The sequence below is a fragment of the Arachis hypogaea genome, chromosome 5 (genome assembly GCF_003086295.3).
Source record: "Arachis hypogaea cultivar Tifrunner chromosome 5, arahy.Tifrunner.gnm2.J5K5, whole genome shotgun sequence".
In the NCBI taxonomy this organism is placed as follows: Eukaryota; Viridiplantae; Streptophyta; class Magnoliopsida; order Fabales; family Fabaceae; genus Arachis; species Arachis hypogaea.
In genome coordinates this window covers 16,696,649-16,715,315 of record NC_092040.1, presented here as the reverse complement: position 1 = coordinate 16,715,315, position 18,667 = coordinate 16,696,649, and the positions used below count along the sequence as shown (strand labels likewise).

General features: G+C 36.0%; 1 protein-coding gene across 1 annotated transcript; it reads left to right on the top strand.

Moving 5' to 3' along the window:
* The first annotated feature begins 3,887 nt into the window (after positions 1-3,887).
* Positions 3,888-17,167, top strand: LOC112800908 (SPX domain-containing protein 1-like). The gene is made up of 8 exons (XM_072238025.1): positions 3,888-4,024; positions 12,629-12,851; positions 13,284-13,447; positions 13,781-13,881; positions 15,131-15,277; positions 16,108-16,237; positions 16,310-16,705; positions 16,810-17,167. Exons 1-3 carry the CDS (start codon positions 3,888-3,890, stop codon positions 13,368-13,370), a joined length of 447 nt encoding a protein of 148 aa, XP_072094126.1. The 3' UTR covers positions 13,371-13,447; positions 13,781-13,881; positions 15,131-15,277; positions 16,108-16,237; positions 16,310-16,705; positions 16,810-17,167.
* Positions 17,168-18,667: the final 1,500 nt, after the last annotated feature.

Below are 18,667 nucleotides of genomic sequence, written 5' to 3'. Positions count from 1 at the left end.
ATTACAACCTTGCCCTTTCTAAGATCTAAAAGGTGTTCTTCAATGTTCTTCACCATACTCAAAGTATTTTTCGTGTTCTTCATAAATTCTTCAGATTCTTTTTCTGTTTTTACCCGTTTTTCAATCTTTTCAGAAACCGATTTTTACCGTAATTCATAATAAATTCTCAGCCACTAACACCCCATCTTTTCCACATGATTTTAACACAAATTGAACCCTAATTCAAGGCCTAGGGTTTTGTTTTCCAGCTGCACTCAAGAACAGAAATTCATAGCTTGAATTTCATCAAATTTCATCAAATTTTCATCAAATTTTCAACAAGAATCACTCATATAAATCATCAACTTCAAGCACAGCCAAACCATATCATAATTACACAACTCAAACACAATCAATCAATATTAATTTCGTCAAACCCTACCTGGTTTTGCTGCTCCAAATTCGCTTATACCTTCAGGTGGTCCTTAAGCACTTTTTCCTCCTAAATCACATCAAGAACAACTATAAATCCACAAACTCTCAACTGACCAAATCTCCCTCAGCACGTTAGGAAGAGATATCTCACCTTAGACTTGCTGTAAAATTAACGTTTCTTGGCCCTCAAGTCAAGTTAAGCATGATTCCTAAGGAAGAACATTAAGAAAACACATGTTTAAGCATGTTTCCTTGAAAACCAAATTGAAAGGGGAAAGGAACAGCCATCTCACCTTATTTCCAGCCTTGATAAGTTACATGGTTATGTAGAGGAAGAAGAGAGGATCATTTTGGTGAAATCGGAGTTTTGATTTGAGTTTTAGTTCAGAAGAAATCAAGCTTTGAAGATTTATGAATCAAGAACTTTCTCTCCTTTTTCTCTTGATGATTATCGGCCACAATGAGCAAATGAGGCATCCTTGGGGGTTTTAGGGGTGTAGGGTGAGTTGTGATTGGTTGGCTTGGAGGTGGATTAAAATAATATTAAAATATCTCTGGTGTACAACTTCTAAAACTAGGTGTATCGAAACACTTGTAAAAACATCTCTAAAGATTATTTTCTGAGCTACTAGCATAAATGACACTAGTAACATATTTATAATAAGAATAAAACATGTATGATGAGGTCTTAGCATTGCTAAAGTCATCAGAGAGTAATGGTGCTAAGCTGCACCAATAAACTTTGAACCCGGTTAAACTGATTTCCTATTTTTAAGTAAAACAGACCAGGTAACCTTATAATATCATTCAAGCATCTTCTAATGCTAATATAATAATATTATATCATTATCTCTCTTCTCTCATGAATCGAGTCCGGTTCATCAAACTGAGACTATTTACAAAAAATAGAATCAAAACTCCTAACCGATATGGTTCAAAAACTAGGTTCTTCGTGACTGCGTTATCGAGCTTATCTCAAAAGAGGTTCTAGCTTAAAGATGACATAATGACAATGAGGATTGAGATTCTTGATGATACAGAAGAGGTGTTCCCTTTACTGATCTTCCGGAGAAATCCGTGCCTTCAGAAAAGATCTCGCGTACTCGAAAAATCGGGTTGTTACAAAATATGTATATACTATCTATATATCTATCTATCTATAGTATTCTATGGAATTGGTGAAAACAAACAATCAACTTTCCAAGCAAGAGTATCGACAAATAGGGCTAAGTAAATAAATAGTTCAATACAACCAAAATCTAGAGAATTGATTCATGTTTCAAAATGGAGCAACTTGCAAGAACTCCTGATAAGAGAAGTGGAAGCATAGAATTGAGCAATTGAACCCTCACTAGGTGTGTATACACTCTATTCACTCGGTGTCTATGGGTTTAATCACTCAAATCTCTTCCTAATCATGTTTTCAAGGATTTGCTTTTCATCTAACGATCAACAAACAAGTGATGCATGAATGCAATTATCATGAGGGCTTCATATGGCTGTAACAGGGTTAGGGTCAAGGTGGGATAGATATGGCTAAGTAGACTAAATTGATTAAATCCTTGATTAGTTTAAGTATCCAACTCAACCTTTATCAACCCAATAACAAAAATATGCAATCCTAACTTCCCCTCATTTCTTTTTTTCACAGACACTCATGTATGATTTATCATTCACATCACATATGCATTTCTTATTCATTTTCCTTCTCTTTGGGGTAAATTTCATCCCCTTTTATGATGATGTTTTTTTTGAAAGTAAAGGCATATGGTTTAATATTTCATACATGAGTGTTCCCATTTTCCAAATTTTCAATAAGTACCCAAAACAAAATTTTCATTCACTACCAATGTTTTCCAAATTTTTCCCACACTTAAATGAAACACACTCTTTAACCTAAGCTAATCAAGAATACAATCCAAGGTAAATCATGGTTTTTCACTTAAGGTTGTGATGTGCTAATATCAAGAACAATGGGATAAATAAAGCTCAAAGAGGGTTAACAATGGTAAATGCAAAGGGTAGGCTATATGGGTAAAGTAAGCTTTAATCAAAGATGGCCTCAATCATGCTCAATGCAATTCAAAACATCAATAATTGAAAATAAAAAATCAAGCAAAACCAAGATTACAATCATGAAGAGATATAACACACAATGAACAAAATTGATGGTTAAAATGTATAACCACTCAATATAAGCTCAGAAACTCACAAGGTATTTGTTCTTTACTCTTTTTTGTTCCATAGAAATCTCAAGCAAGTTTTAAAAACAATTTTCAAAATCAATTCAGTAGAATGCCCTTTAACAAAATTCTTGGAAGTTTTTTTGTTTTTCACCAAAATTATTTCCTATATGTATGTATGATGTGATGGATGCAATTTTTTTCAAAATTTTCTAGTTCTTTTCCTAATTTTCAACAAACAAAAAAAAAGTAACATGAACAATTAGGATCAAAATGAACTAGGCATATGCTATTTACATCATCCATTCACAATCAATGCCTATACTATATACCAAGCAACATAAAAATGCAATATATATATACCAAAACGAAAGTGCAATACTAACGATAACTAAAAACAACTAATATATATATATATCAACGTACCAAAATGTAGTGCATAAGTCAAAGTACTATAATATTCACAAAAAAGCATAATAAAACTCAAAATGATCTAAATGACAAATGTTAAGGAGAGAATGTTTACACCAAAAAATAGTAGATCCCCTCCCCACACTTAAATCATGCACGGTCCTCCGTGCCAAAGAATTGGACTGGGGTGATCAACTCTAAGAAGCTCCACCGTCTAGCAGTGGTGGGTGGTGATGACGCTGATATACAATCATGGCTTGGGAGGGCTCTGCGGTGGCCTCAACTGCCGGCTCCTCAATGGCCTGGCCAGCTGGGTCTGCTGCTGCTCTCTCTACGGTCTGCTCCACTCCAGTTGCCGGCTTCTCAACTCTCTCAACTACTGCCTCTTCAGCTGTGGGCTCCCCCGCTCTCTGGTCAGGGGGCTCAGGGTATCTACCCAGGGTCTCTACCCTCGAACTTCGCTCCAATCTACTGGAAGCGGCAATCATTACGGCGCTCAAAACGGTAGAGGGTCTGAAGGATCTCCTGACCCTGCTCATAAGATGTTTGAGGTCGGGGTGTAGGTGCAGGAGGTACTAAGGGTGCTGATGGTTCTACTGATGATGGTGGCTCAGTCGTCTTCTTCTTCTTATGTGCTGGCGGTCGATCATATTCGCCGTATAGTAAGAATGGCTAGGTGCTCATGAAAACAGACGTTCGGTTTGTCGGGCGTCTCTTCATCTTAGATAAGGCAGCCAATCTGGTGATCATCGACGAGAAGGGAATGTTGTACTTCTATTGTTGGGTCACCTTCCATATCGAATATCTGATAAGGGGAAGAACAGAGATCCTCTTCCCCTCTAGTATAGCCCATAGTAGAACAGCCACATAGACACGGATATGAGTGGCATGCGTGCTTGGCAGGATATAGTCAGTGATGATCTACTGCCAGATCCTCGCCTCAGAAGTCAAGTCGGAGCACACAATGCTCAGCAGGACCACATTCTCTCCTCGGCTGTACTCCCATCTGGCCTCAGGTTGGCCAATCTTCTTCAGAACCACGTCCAATGAAAGCTTGTCGGATGTCAAGTCCTTCACTATTTGAGGGTAAGCATCCCGAGCCAGAGGAGTATGCGGTATCTGCAAGAGGGCTTCCAAAGTGTGGTCGGAGGTGTTAAGTGTGACACCTCTCAGAAAAACAGTTTGGGCATCCCTCTTTAGTAGATTTCCGTAGAATTCCTTGAGCTGGTGTTCATTGATTTCCACCGGGTCGAATCCTACAAACTTCCATTGGTAAAAATTTAATCTGTCAAGTATTTGGTTCGCATATTTCTCTCGTAAGTTCAACTTCCTCTCATAGTGAAAGGCTACACTATTTTACAAATCTATATAAACGTCCCCAATTTTTGTTGGTGTGCGTATGCATGAGTCGCGTTCTGGGCAGTAATTTGAAAGCTACCCTGTTGCGCCACTCCTCACCCCCTTTATTCTTTCCTTCTTTAATTCCTTCATTCTTTCTTTTTATACTCTCTTTCTTCTCTTCTCCGGCGAAACTCTGCCGTCGTGAGCCTCGTGGTGGCTATCACAAGTGCCACTGTTACCTATCCCTTTCTTTTCTATTCTTCATCTTTTCAATGTTCTTATTGTAATCTTCTTTTATGCTTAGTTGCTTGCTTAATTTCTATTTTCTTTATTTAACTTTGGTAATTTAGCTTAAGTTTTGTTTAATTATTTGTTTGTTGCATTGCAAGTGTTCAATTTTTTATTTATGCGTTGTTGATGTTTGGAATTTTTGGTTTGAATTTGTTGAATATGTGCACTGCACTCCATTTGTTTGACATAATGCCTAAATGAACTTTTTGTTTAAAGCATGTGTTGTAGCTACCATTTGTGTTAGACTATAACCTTGTTTGGCATTCTAATTAAGAATTGTGCACTTTTGAATGTGATAAACCCCAATGTTGTGGTTTATCTTGTGCTGATTTGAGGGAATTTTGTCAATGCTTTCCACACTTATCCACATAAAATGCATGGTTTTGTGTTTCCGCCATTATTTTGCCTTGTGATATGTTGAAGCCTGGCCGGCTGTGAAGCCATGTCTAATTCTGTTGGACCGAGGCTTCCACTTGTCAATACAAAAGCGTGTTAGTTGACTCCCATCAATTTGGTTGTTACACACATAGCTATTGTATACAATGTTTTGCTAAAGCTTGGCTGGCCATTTGCTATGTCTAGTGTTTTGGACCAAAGCTTTTACTTAAAGCTTGGCTGGCTAATAAGCCATGTCCAATTCCTGGACCGGAGCTTTAGACCAACATTGCATGATTCCTGGAATTCTCATTAAGAATTTTGAATTCCTTATTTTCTTTTTTCCATAATAATTTTCGAAAAAAAAATAATACAAAATTTTTTTTATAAAATCATAAAATCAAAAAAAATTTGTGTTTCTTGTTTGAGTCTAGTGTCAAGTTTTAAGTTTGGTGTCAATTGCATCTTTTTAATTTTCTAAAATTTTTTTCGAAAATTCATGCATTGCATTCTTCATGATCTTCAAGTTGTTCTTAATGAGTCTTCTTGTTTGATCTTCATATTTTCTTGTTTTGTGTCTTTTCTTGTTTTTCATATGCATTTTTTAATTCATAGTGTCTAAACATGAAAAATTTCTAACTTTGGTGTCTTGCATGTTTCTCTTTTCTTGAAAATTTTTCAAAAATAAGTCTTGATGTTCATCTTGATCTTCAAAGTATTCTTGGTGTTCATCTTGATATTCATAGTGTTCTTGCATGCATCATTTGTTTTAATCCAAAATTTTTATGTCTTGTATCATTTTTGTATTTTTCTCTCTCCCCATTAAAAATTCAAAAAAATAAAAAAATATCTTTTCCTTATTTTACTCATAATTTTCGAAATCTTTGGGTTGACTTAGTAAAAAAATTTTAAAATAAGTTGTTTCTTGTTAGTCAAGTCAAGATTTCATTTTCAAAAATTTATCTTTTCAAAATCTTTTTCAAAATCAAATCTTTTTCATTTTTTCCCTTTGTTTTTCGAAAATTTTCAAAAATCTTTTTCAAAATTTTTCAAAATCTTTCTCCTATTTTTACTTCAAATTTTCGAAAATCTTTACTAACATTAATGTTTTGATTCAAAAATTTCAAGTTTGTGACTTGCCTATTAAGAAAGGCTCAATCTTTAAAATTCTAAAATCATATCTTTTAGTTTCTTGTTAGTCAAGTCATCAACTTAAATTTTAAAAATCAAATCTTTTTAATTTCCTTTTCAAATCTTTTTCAAAATAAATTTCAATCATATCTTTTCAATCATATCTTTTCAAACACATCTTTTTCAAATCATATCTTTTTCAAAATCAATTTCAAAATCTTTTCTAACTTCTTATCTTTTCAAAATTTATTTTTAAATCTTTTTTTTTCAATTAACCACTTAACTTTTTGTTTGATTTTTAAAAAAAATTTATCTTTTTCAAAACCACCTAACTACTTTTCTCTCTCTAATTTTCGAAAATCACCTTCCTCTTTTTCAAAATTCTTTCTTTAATTAACTAATTGTTTCAAATTTTAATTTTAATTTTATTTCTTCTCTTAATTTTTGAATTCTAACTTAAAATTAAAATAAAAACAAAAATAATTTCCTTTTCTTAAAATTAATTTTCGAAATTCTCTCCCTCTCATCTCTTTCTATTTATTTTATTTATCTACTAACACCTCTCTTCTCCTCTTCTTATAATTCGAACCCTCTCTCCCTCTCTATGTTTGAATCATCTTTATTCTCTCTCTACCTCATTCTTCTCTTCTTCTCTTCTTCTACTCACATAAAGGAATCTCTATACTGTGACATAGAGGATTCTTCTTCTTTTCTGTTTTCTTCTTTTTCATATGAGCAGGAGCAAGCACAAGGACATTCTTGTAGAAGCAGATCCTGAAACCTAAAGGACTCTGAAGAAGAAGCTAAGAGAAGCTAAAGCACAACAATCCAGAGAAATCCTTACAGAGAATCACAAAAAAGAAGTAATGGCCGAACCCAACAATAATGCAAGGAAGATGCTTGGTGACTTTACTGTACCAAATTCCAATTTCCATGGAAGAAGCATCTCAATCCCTGCCATTGGAGCAAACAACTTTGAGCTAAAGCCTCAATTAGTTTCTCTGATGCAACAGAACTGCAAGTTTCATGGACTTCCATCAGAAGATCCTTTTTCAGTTCTTAATTGAATTCTTGCAGATCTGTGATACTGTTAAGATCAATGGAGTTGATCCCGAGGTCTACAATCTTATGCTTTTCCCTTTTATTGTAAGAGACAGAGCTAGAATATGGTTGGACTCTCAACCTAGAGATAGCCTGAACTCTTGGGATAAGCTGGTCACGGCTTTCTTAGCCAAGTTTTTTCCTCCTCAAAAGCTGAGCAAGCTTAGAGTGGACGTTCAAACCTTCAGGCAGAAAGAAGGTGAATCCCTCTATGAAGCTTGGGAAAGATATACAAGCAACTGACCAAAAAGTGTCATTTTGACATGCTTTCAAAATGGACCATCCTGGATATATTCTATGATGGTCTGTCTGAATTGTCTAAGATGTCATTGGACCATTCTACAGGTGGATCTATTCACCTGACGAAAATGCCTACAGAAGCTCAGGAACTCATTGAAATGGTTGCAAATAACCAGTTCATGTACACTCTGAAAGGAATCCTGTGAGTAATGGGACGCCTCAGAGGAAGAGAGTTCTTGAAATTGATGCTCTGAATGCCATATTAGCTCAAAACAAAATGTTGACTCAATAAGTCAATATGATTTCTCAAAGTCTGAATGAATTGCAAAATGCATCCAATAGTACTAAAGAATCATCTTCTGAAGAAGAAGCTTATGATCCTGAGAACCCTGCAATGGCAGAGGTGAATTACATGGGTGAAGCCTGTGGAAACACCTATAATCTATAATGGAGAAATCATACAAATTTCTCATGGAAGGATCAACAAAAGCCTCAACAAGGCTTTAATAATGGTGGAAGAAACATGTTTAGAAATAGCAAGCCTTTTCCATCATTCTCTCAGTAACAGACAAAGAATTCTGAACAGAACCCATCTAGCTTAGCAAATATAGTCTCTGATCTATCTAATACCACTCTCAGTTTCATAAATAAAACAATGTCCTCCATTAGAAAATTTAGAGGCAAAAGTGGGCCAGCTGAGTAAAAGAGTCATTGAAACTCCTCCTAGTACTCTCCCAAATAATACAGAAGAGAATCCAAAAAGAGAGTGCAAGGCCATAACCTTACTTGGTGTGGCCGAACCTAGAGAGGAGGAGGAGGACGTGAATCCCAGTGAGGAAGACCTCATGGGACATCCTCTGGATAAAAAGGAGTTCCCATTTGAGGAACCTAAGGAATCTGAAGCTCATCTAGAGACCATAGAGATTCTATTGAACCTACTCCTGCCATTCATGAGCTATGATGAGTATTCTTCCTCTGAAGAGGATGAAGATATTACTGAAAAATAAGTTGCTAAGTACCTTGGAGCAATCATGAAGTTGAATGCCAAGTTATTTGGTAATGAGACTTGGGTGGATGAACCCCCCTTGCTCACCAATGAACTGAATAACTTGATTAGGCAGACATTACCTCAAAAGAAAGAGGATTCCGGAAGGTTCTTAATACCTTGTACAATAGGCATCATGACCTTTGAGAAGGCTCTGTGTGACCTGGGGTCAGGCATAAACCTCATGCCACTCTTTGTCATGAAGAAACTGGGAATCTTTGAGGTTCAAGATGCAAGAATCTCACTAGAGATGGCAGACAAATCCATGAAAAAGGCTTATGGACTAGTAGAGGACGTGCTAGTGAAGGTTAAAGGCCTTTACATCCCTGTTGATTTCATAATCCTAGGCACTGGGAAGGATGAGGATGAATCCATCATCCTTGGCAGAACTTTCCTAGCCACAGCAAAAGCTGTGATTGATGTTGACAGAGGAGAGTTGGTCCTTCAATTGAATAATGACTACCTTGTATTCAAGACTCAAGATTCTCCTTCTGTACACATGGAGAGGAAGCATGAAAAGCTTCTCTCAATACAGAGTCAAACAAGGCCCCCACATTCAAACTCTAAGTTTGGTGTTGGGAGGCCACAGCCAAACTCTAAGTTTGGTGTTGAGAGGCCACAACCAAACTCTAAGTTTGGTGTTGAGAGGCCACAACCATGCTCTGATCATCTGTGAGGCTCCATGAGAGCCCACTGTCAAGCTATTGACATTAAAGAAGCGTTTATTGGGATGCAACCCAAATTTTATTTATCTGTGTTATTTTATGTTTTCTTTAGGTTGATGATCATGTTGAGTCACAAAAACAACTGTAAAAATCAAAGCAAATTCAAAAATAACATTAAAAATAACACACCCTGGAGGATAAGCTTACTGGCGTTTAAACACCAGTAAGAGTAGCAGAATGGGCGTTAAACGCCCAGTTTGGCACCATTCTAGGCGTTTAACGCAAGAAATGGGCACCAGACTGGCGTTTAATGCCAGAACAAAGCACCAACCTAGCGTTAAATGCCAGGACAGGTATAAAAGCTGGTGTTTAACGCCAGAACAGAGCACCAACCTAGCGTTAAAAGCCAGGAAAGGTATAAAAGCTGGTGTTTAACGTCAGAAACAAGCAGTAGTCTGGCGTTAAATGCCAGGATTGCACAATAAGGGTATTTTTGCACGCCTAAATGGAGCAGGAATGAGAAGTCCTTGGCCCCTCATGATCTGTGGACCCCACAAGATCCCCACCTACCCCACCTCTCTCTCCCCCTCACACATCTCTATAACACTCTACCCAAAACACCACTCACCTATCAAATCCTATTCTCTTCCCTATATTCTCTTCACCAATCACCTCCATACCACTTCTCCAAATACCCCACCTACCTCACTTTCAAATTCAAATACTTTTCCCTCCCAAACCCACCATTTTCCATTCGGCCACTCTCCCTCTCTTTCCCTATAAATATCCCTCTTTACTCCTTTATTTTCACACATCACAAACACTCTCCTACCCCCTTGGCCGAACCTATCTCTCCCTCCATCTCCTCCATTTTCTTCTTCTTCCCCTTCTTTTTTTCTTCTTTTGCTCGAGGACGAGCAAACCTTTTAAGTTTGGTGTGGTAAATGCATTTCTTTTTTGTTTTTCTATAACCATTTATGGCACCTAAGGCCGGAGAAACCTCTAGAAAGAGGAAAGGGAAGGCAAAAGCTTCCACCTCCGAGTCATGGACGATAGAGAGATTCATCTCAAAGGTTCATCAAGACCACTTCTATGAAGTTGTAGCCAAGAAGAAGGTGATCCCTGAGCTCTCTTTTATGCTCAAAAGGAATGAGTATCCGGAGATCTGACATGAGATTTGAAGAAGAGGTTGGGAAGTTCTTACCAACCCCATTTAACAAGTCGGAATCTTAATGGTTCAAGAGTTCTATGCAAACGCATGGATCACTAAGAACCATGATAAAAGTATGAACCCAAATCCAAAGAATTGGCTTACAATAGTTAGGGGGAAATACTTAGATTTCAGTCTGAAAAATGTAAGGTTGGCATTCAACTTGCCAATGATGCAAGAAAACGCACGCCCCTACACTAGAAGGGTCAACTTTTATCAAAGGTTGGACCAAGTCCTCATGGACATATGTGTGGAAGGCGCTCAATGGAAAAGAGACTCAAGAGGTAAGCCGGTTCAATTGAAAAGACCAGTCCTTAAGCCTGTGGCTAGAGGATGGTTGGAGTTCATCCAACGCTCTATCATTCCTACTAGCAACCGATCTGAAGTAACAGTGGATTGGGCCTGATGAATGAATTCTTGATGGTTTAGAATTTATCTAATAGAGTCTCATTGTAAAGTATAGTTTCCAAACCAATCAATAATCCTTTCATACAAAAATATTGGTTGTCATAATTAACAATCCCCAATAAGAATTAACCGAAGTATTTAGACTCCGGGTCGTCTCACAAGGAATTGCAATGAAGTGCTCAATTATTAACTACGGGGATCAAGGAGTTTTGTTTATAAAATGACAAGAAGAGTAAATCAAACAAGCAATTAAAGAAAGCAAGTAATAAAGAGAGACATTCATGGCAAGGTTTGAGATCATAGGCCTTCTATCCTAGTCATACAATGATTAATTCATCTTATATAGTCAACTCCAACAAATAGGGAGAAAGTCAAACAAGACTAATCAATCATATCACAATAATAAACAAGAATTTATCTCATTTCGTCATCCCCAACATTGAAAGAAGGTATAAGTTATCTTCCACGAGAGAAAGTCAAACAAGACTAGTTAACCTCAATCCAAATGTACTAATCAACTTACTAATAGAATTAGCAAAAGATTAGAGTTAACACTACAAAAAAAGAGGTTTAAAATGGTATTTATATTATGGCGGTTTTAAAAAACTGCCATAATGTTCAAGTATTATGACATTTTATGGTGCTGCCATAATTAATGTGTTTAAAATGGCATTTTTAGTGATTCTGGCAGTTATAAACCGCAATTGTCAAAACCCATCATTTAAAAAAGAAGGCCCAAATAAAATCCTTCCGCAACAAAGGAAAACCCTAACCCGAAACCCATTGCTGCTGAAACTAACGCGCGCTTCCACCACACCCAAAAACGAAGATCTGTGCTCTGCTCCAGCGACTGCTCCGTCGACGATCTGCTCCAGTGACTGCTCCGGCGACGATCTGCTTAGCAGAGTTATCCTCCGACGAGATTGTGTGCTCTCTTCAGAGAAGATCTCCTCTCCTCCAACGGCGGTTCTCCTCCGGCAACAATCTCCGTAAGAGAGCAAGGTTGATCTTCCTTCTCTCTCAATTTTCTACTGTTGTCGAAAATACCTGAAAGTTTGAAATGGAAAATCAAGTTGCAGAAACTTCATAAAACTATATGAGATCTGTTGCGCGTTTCCTCCCACGATCTTCTCCTACGGCGATCTTCTCCATCAACGCTTCTCTTCCATGAGATCTGTTGCGCAAGTGTTTCCTGTGGCATCGAGTTGTATTCTACGGCTTTTCCATCTCTATCGAGCTTCGTTGAGCATCTGGGTTAGTATACAAACTTGCATTATCTTCTTCTGTTTACTCATGATTTGTAAATATGCCATCTTCTATTCTAACAATGACTACGTCTTTTTCTTTATGTCTAGGTTTTCGATTTTCTTCCTTGTCAGAAGAAATTAGAGGTCAGGCATTCACGAAATCTTATTCTAATTTTGTTTGTATGTATGCTAGATGATTATGGATTATGATGATATCATGTTTGAGCGCCCTCCTCTGTTTTATTCTTCCTCTCTCTTCTAATTTTGGTTCTTGATTATTCTGTCGTTAAACATGCTTAGCTAGATTCTTTGACTTTTGTATTATTTGAGTGTTGATTATTGCCTAACAAAGCTGGTTGACTTAATGTGTGCTCTGCTATGTGAAACTAGTGTGCTTACATTGGTTGTATATTCTGTTTAGAAATGAAACAAAATTGGTGATTATGTATGTGTGGTCACACATTAAATATGGTTGAAGTGTCGGCAAATATATCTCTTAGTCTCTGCCTTATTACCAATTATTTTAACAGAAAGCCATGAAATTCGGAAAGAGCCTGAGCAACCAGATCAAGAAAACCCTACCGGAATGCCAAGCAATTGGACCCTGCTCCTAAGTCTGAGGATCGCCCTGCTAAACGCTCTAGGCTCAAGTCCCCCAGAGACACTGACTCCGCCGCACTGGAAATCTCCAAGGAGGAACTTGACTTCAGGAATCTTCTTGAAAAAGACCTCGAGAAATTCAATAAATTTTTAGTCGAGAAGGAGGAAGAGTACATTATCAGACTCAAGGTGCGCAATTAATCATTTAATCTCTTTGACTCGCTAACTAATCCAAGGACTTTAAAAAGAAAGAAAAAAAAGTTTCTAATCTATTTTAAGATTTATGTGGAATTTTAATTTAGTTAGCCTGATTAGCAATGAAACATACTAGCAAATTACGAATATGATTATTTTATTTGACATTTGATACGATGATATAATAAAATATTAGCTCTCCTGTCTCTATTGGGAAAAGTAGCTATTCTTGTTTCAATTTGGCAATGTCAATGTCAATGTCAACTTTTATACTCCAGAAAATTACTGGAACTTTTAAGCTAATTAATTAATTTAATTAATTAATTATTAATTAAGGATAAGCATGTTTAATTGGATTAATGTTTATTATAGAAGTGCTGCATATGTAAGTGTGTCACTAATGTTTGTTGCGGTTTAAATATGTAGGAGCTTCAGGACAGGGTGGCCAAGGTGAATGTTTCCAGTGAAGAGTTGATGAAAATTCGCAAGGAAATTGTGGATTTTCATGGTTAAAATTTACAAAAGAATGGAACGCTCTTCCGGTATGCAACTTATTCCTCATCCAGATCCGCACCACTCTAAGTTTTTAGGTTAGCTTTTCCCACCTATTTTCATCCATGTATAACTTCACTTACTTCCAAATTGTTATAGCTTGTGTTCAATTTCTTTGTCTAAATAAGTTAATATTTGCATTATGCACTATTTTATTGATTTGGTGTGCTGTAATAAGTATATGCTTGTGCTATCTTTTAGCTAGTTACAAGCTAATTTGCCATATCATGAAATGTGCTGTCATGAATGGATTATGCTATGCGTTTATGTCCTCTTTTTTACAGTTTACTGACATTTAGTTTCCTGGCAGATGAAGAAAGGCAATGTCAAGTTGATAACTGAAATGTTGTGATGATTAATTATATGTATAGGGTGCACTTCATGTATCATTGGTGGAAGCAGTTAGGCCTTACACGATCTTGCGCACTAGTCCATACTGCAAGAGGATATTCTCTAGAAGCCTACTTAAGAAGTGAGTCATGATGATCATGTTTACCTCTGCAGTGATGACACAAATATATGCTTTAGGGGATTCTGGTCCATCTTATCTTGTGTTTGTATTATTCTCCTTTTTAGAAATTATGAGGATATCTTAGATGATGGTTTAGGAGGGATGCATCTTTATTCTTTTGTAAAGTTTAGGTGATACTACACTTGATACCTTTGTATTTCGTAATGACCTCCCTTGATAAACATGAAGCATGGCATGATGTTGAAATTTACTTAGTATGGCTGGAAATACGATTGATGCCCCCATTTTCTTTTTAATGCAGCTTCTGTTCCAGACTTTGTGAAAGCTGAGTTGTTACAATGAATTAGATCATTTCTTTCATCGGCTTGATAATATTAACTTAAGATTATTTTTTATTCTTAACACAACTATAAGCTGATTATGATTATGATTATGATTGGGTTACTGTTATTTTGATAATATTTATTCACCTTTGCTTTGTTGATATGATTGAGATGAATTGTTTCTAAGCCATAGAGGAAGTATCTAAAAGAATAATGGCGTTACTTGACTGTTTTTGAAATGATTTCTCTAGTAATCTTTCTCATGAGTTGAGTTTAAACATGTTTCATGCAATTTCTTGTCCATAAGGTGTTTGTGTTATTGTCTTTGAGTCAAATATTTTCTTTGAAGAGCTTATACTTTATATATTTCTTGTGCTTGGGTCATCATTCATTCTCCTTTGCTTTGTTGATATAATTGAGATGAATTGTTTCTAAGACACTGGTCCTTATCTATTATAGGATTTTCCAAATCAGTATAAGAACTAGAAAATTTTTACCAATAGAATGTGATTTTAGCCAGTATTATCATTTAGTTATACTTAGTTATGGTAATAACTCAAAATAGCCTTCTTATAAAAAGATTCATCAGCACTAGAAATTTTTTGATTGATTCTGTTTTTATTCATGTTCAAAGATATATGCTGCTACTTGTATTATATATCATTTCTGCATTGGTTATAAGTGAGGAAAAATCTGTGATGGAGAAAATTGGAAACTGTTCACCAATGGATTCTCTTTTGAGCTCATACCTAGGGACAAATTTTAGATTTTGAAATTTGTAATTATAAATCTTTCATTGACTTACTAGTCTGACTTGACAGTGTGAAAGAATGAGTGAATTTAATGTTCCTCTAATGTCTTTCTTTTTACTTCCTCCATCTTATTTGGGTATATATCTACTAAATTTTCTGTCTTTACATTCACAGGTGGCTGCTCTTGTTCCTAAAGGGGAGCTTGATGGTGAAATAGGGGATGCACACATGGCAATGCAGGCTAGGTTGATGAGCCAGGCCCTTCAGAAATTAAGCCATTCCTTGTCAGTTTCTCAATGTATGTTGATTTTTATAAACCAGGTATGAGTTAAAAACCAGTAATTGCACTGTTGTCAGTCTTGTGTGAATATTTTTAATATTTTAACCTTTAGCAACTTAGCCAATACAGAACTTGTTTTGGGGGGTTTAGGTGATATCTACTAATTTGATCTTGGTCTATAACTATTTTTTTAATTGATGCTGAGGATGTTCTGCCATATACTATCATATTTTATTGGCGATTCTACGAAAAACAAAAAAGAAATCCACATTCTCGATCTTCTTTTAATTACTCATATTTAGTATTTGTTAATTGTTACTACTTCTATTTCTTTAATGATAGGTTTTGATTTTCTCTTTGTTAGCAAAAATTGGGAGTAAGGTCTTTATGAAATTCCTGTTAAGTATGATGTGCCCCATTTTAGTGAATAAAGTGATCCTTGTAAGATATCCAACAATATAAGCAACTGCAATGTCTAATAATAAAGGAGGTTTAGGTTATGACTTAATTTGTTGGAAAAATGAATGGAAACCATGTTCGTATATATATGTAATTAGGTGCCATATGGCTTAGCTGCATATTGCATGTGTGTGTGTGTAATTAGGTGCCATATGGCTTAGCTGCATATTGCATGTTAAAAAGCTAATTAAAAAGCTTTGATAGTAGTTGTTATTGTCTACTACTAATATACATTAAAACCTAATTAAAAAGAAATGATGGTTGGGAGTATACTAAAGTATCTGATTTGTTTGATAAATTGAGTTTGTAAATATTTAAAGAAGGGATTCATGTGCTTTGGTTTCTAATTTTGTGTTTCTTTCTCTCTCTCTCTCTCTCTCTCTCTCTCTATGGGAGTGCTCGACTTCAACAGGGTCACGACTTCTGTGGGCAAAAAAAGAGAAGGAAAAGGCACCAAACACCTTGCAACTGAGAAACAAAGAAGAGAACAACTGAATGGCAAATACAAAATCCTGAGGAGTCTTATCCCAAGCCCCACAAAGGTATAAAACACTTATAAACTTGTTTACTAATTTTTACAAATCAAACTAATAGGTTGAATCTACTACAAACAGATGGATAGAGCCTCTGTGGTGGGTGATGTCAATGAATACATAAGGGAGCTGCTCAAAATGGTTAATGAGCTCAAATTACTGGTGGAGAAGAAAAGATGTTAAAGGGAAAGATGCAAAAGGCAGAAAGCGAAAGATGATGCTACAGAGAGCTGTAACATAAAGTCTTTCAGCAATCCAGATAGATGCATAAGGACCTCATGGCTTCAAAGGAAATTGAAAGATAGCGAGGTTGATGTGCAGATTGCTGATGATGATGTTACAATCAAACTCTTCCAGAGGAAGAAGATTAACTGTCTGCTTTCAGTCGCTAAGTTTCTGGATGAACTTCAGTTGGAACTTCACCATGTTGCAGGTGGACATGTTGGCAAATAATACAGTTCCTTGTTCAATACCAAGGTTGGTATTTCTTTTTGACATGAAACTAACAAGGGCAATCATAAATCTTTTGAATCACATTGTTATGCTTCTGTATTTTAACTATGGCCTATTTCACTGGGCAGATAATAGAAGGTTCTTCAGTCTATGCGAGGGCTATAGCCAACAGTGTGATTGATGTTATGGACACTCAGTATGCAGCAGCAGTTCCACATACAGGTAGCTATTAGGTTAAGGGGATAATAGTTTCAAGTTTAGGCACTGCACCAAAGTTCAAGTAACTAGTTACATGTACGAAAATAAGAAAAGAGAGTCAACTGTCTTTATTGCAAATTATGATCCGTCGAGGTTATTGAGTAACCTAAGCAGTCTCTATGCTAATACTTCTCAAAGTAATAGTTATTAGATATGATTTGCTTAATTATTTGTATAAGAATTATTACTTTTGATTTTTAATACAAAAACTATATATTATGTTTGATATTTTATTTGAGTTATGTAATATTTTGTTTATGGGTTATAATTTTTTGTTATTATGAAATTTTAAACAAATTGTTTGCTTAACGTGGTAAAAATAATAGTTAAAAATGCCTTTTTAAACGATAAAAGTCTTTTTTATTCAGTAAAAATAGCAGTTTATGAATGCCGTTTTAAACATGAAATGCTATTTTAATTCGGTAAAAATGTCGGTTTCAAACGTCGTTTTAACGAATTAAAAGACGTCATTTTATCTGAAAATAATGGCGGTTTAAACCACCGTTTTAACTAACAAAAAATGCCGTTTAACCAAAAATAACGGCAGTTTGAACCGCCATTTTAACCAACAAAAAACCGCCGTTTAAACCGAAAATAACGGCGGTTTGAACTGCCGTTTTAACCAACAAAAACTGCCATTTTATCCGGAAATAATGGCGGTTTGAACCGCCGTTTTAACTAACCAAAAAACCGTCGTTTTAACCGAAAATAACGGCGGTTTGAACCGCCGTTTTAACCAACCAAAAAACCGCCATTTTAACCGGAAATAATGGCGGTTTGAACTGCTGTTTTAACATGTTAAAAAACCGCCATTTTAACCACGGGAATTGTGGCGGTTTTTTAAAAACCGCCATAATAACCAAATGGCGCTTTGAATTTCGGCAGTTTTTGTTATCCGCCATTCAAGGTAATAACGGCGGTTCTAATCACCGTAATAACCCTAAAAAACCGCCGTAATAACCAAATTTTTTTGTAGTGTAATGGAAATCATATTAACTAACAACTCTAGATCACCAACATTAGTTGGGTATTCATGACTCAAGATCACCTAATTACTCTTTCCAAGCCAAGAATGATCAAAATCTACCCTAAAGCCCAACCAAGCATTTTGTCAAATACTTGGTGGATACAAATGGAAAGCATGGTAAATGTGCAAGAATAGTAAAATCTACCAACTACAAATTGCAAGAAAAATAAATCAACAACTCAAATTATCAATAAAAGAAACATCAACATTAAATTTCATCAAAAGAAAATCCAAATCCAACATGAGTTCATCATCACAAAAGAGAAAGCAAAAAGGGAAATTAACACTACACATCATGGGAATGAAAGAGTAGAAACATGAAATTAGGAAGAAAACAAGATGAAAACATGAGATTGAACCTAGATCTATGAGAGATTAACCTAAACCTAACCTAATTCTAGAGAGAAGAGGGAGCTTCTCTCTCTATAAACTAACCTGCATGATGCTAAGTGGTAGCGCGAAATTGTGAACAATACTTTTCACAACTCTCATAATCCCCGGTCATGAACCCCAAAAACTTGGTGTTCAATACCATGGCATTACACAACTTCGCACAACTAACCAGCAAGTGCAATGGGTCGTCCAAGTAATAAACCTTACGCGAGTAAGGGTCGATCCCACGGAGATTGTTAGTATGAAGCAAGCTATGGTCATCTTGTAAATCTTAGTCAAGCAAACTCAAATGGATATGGTGATGAACG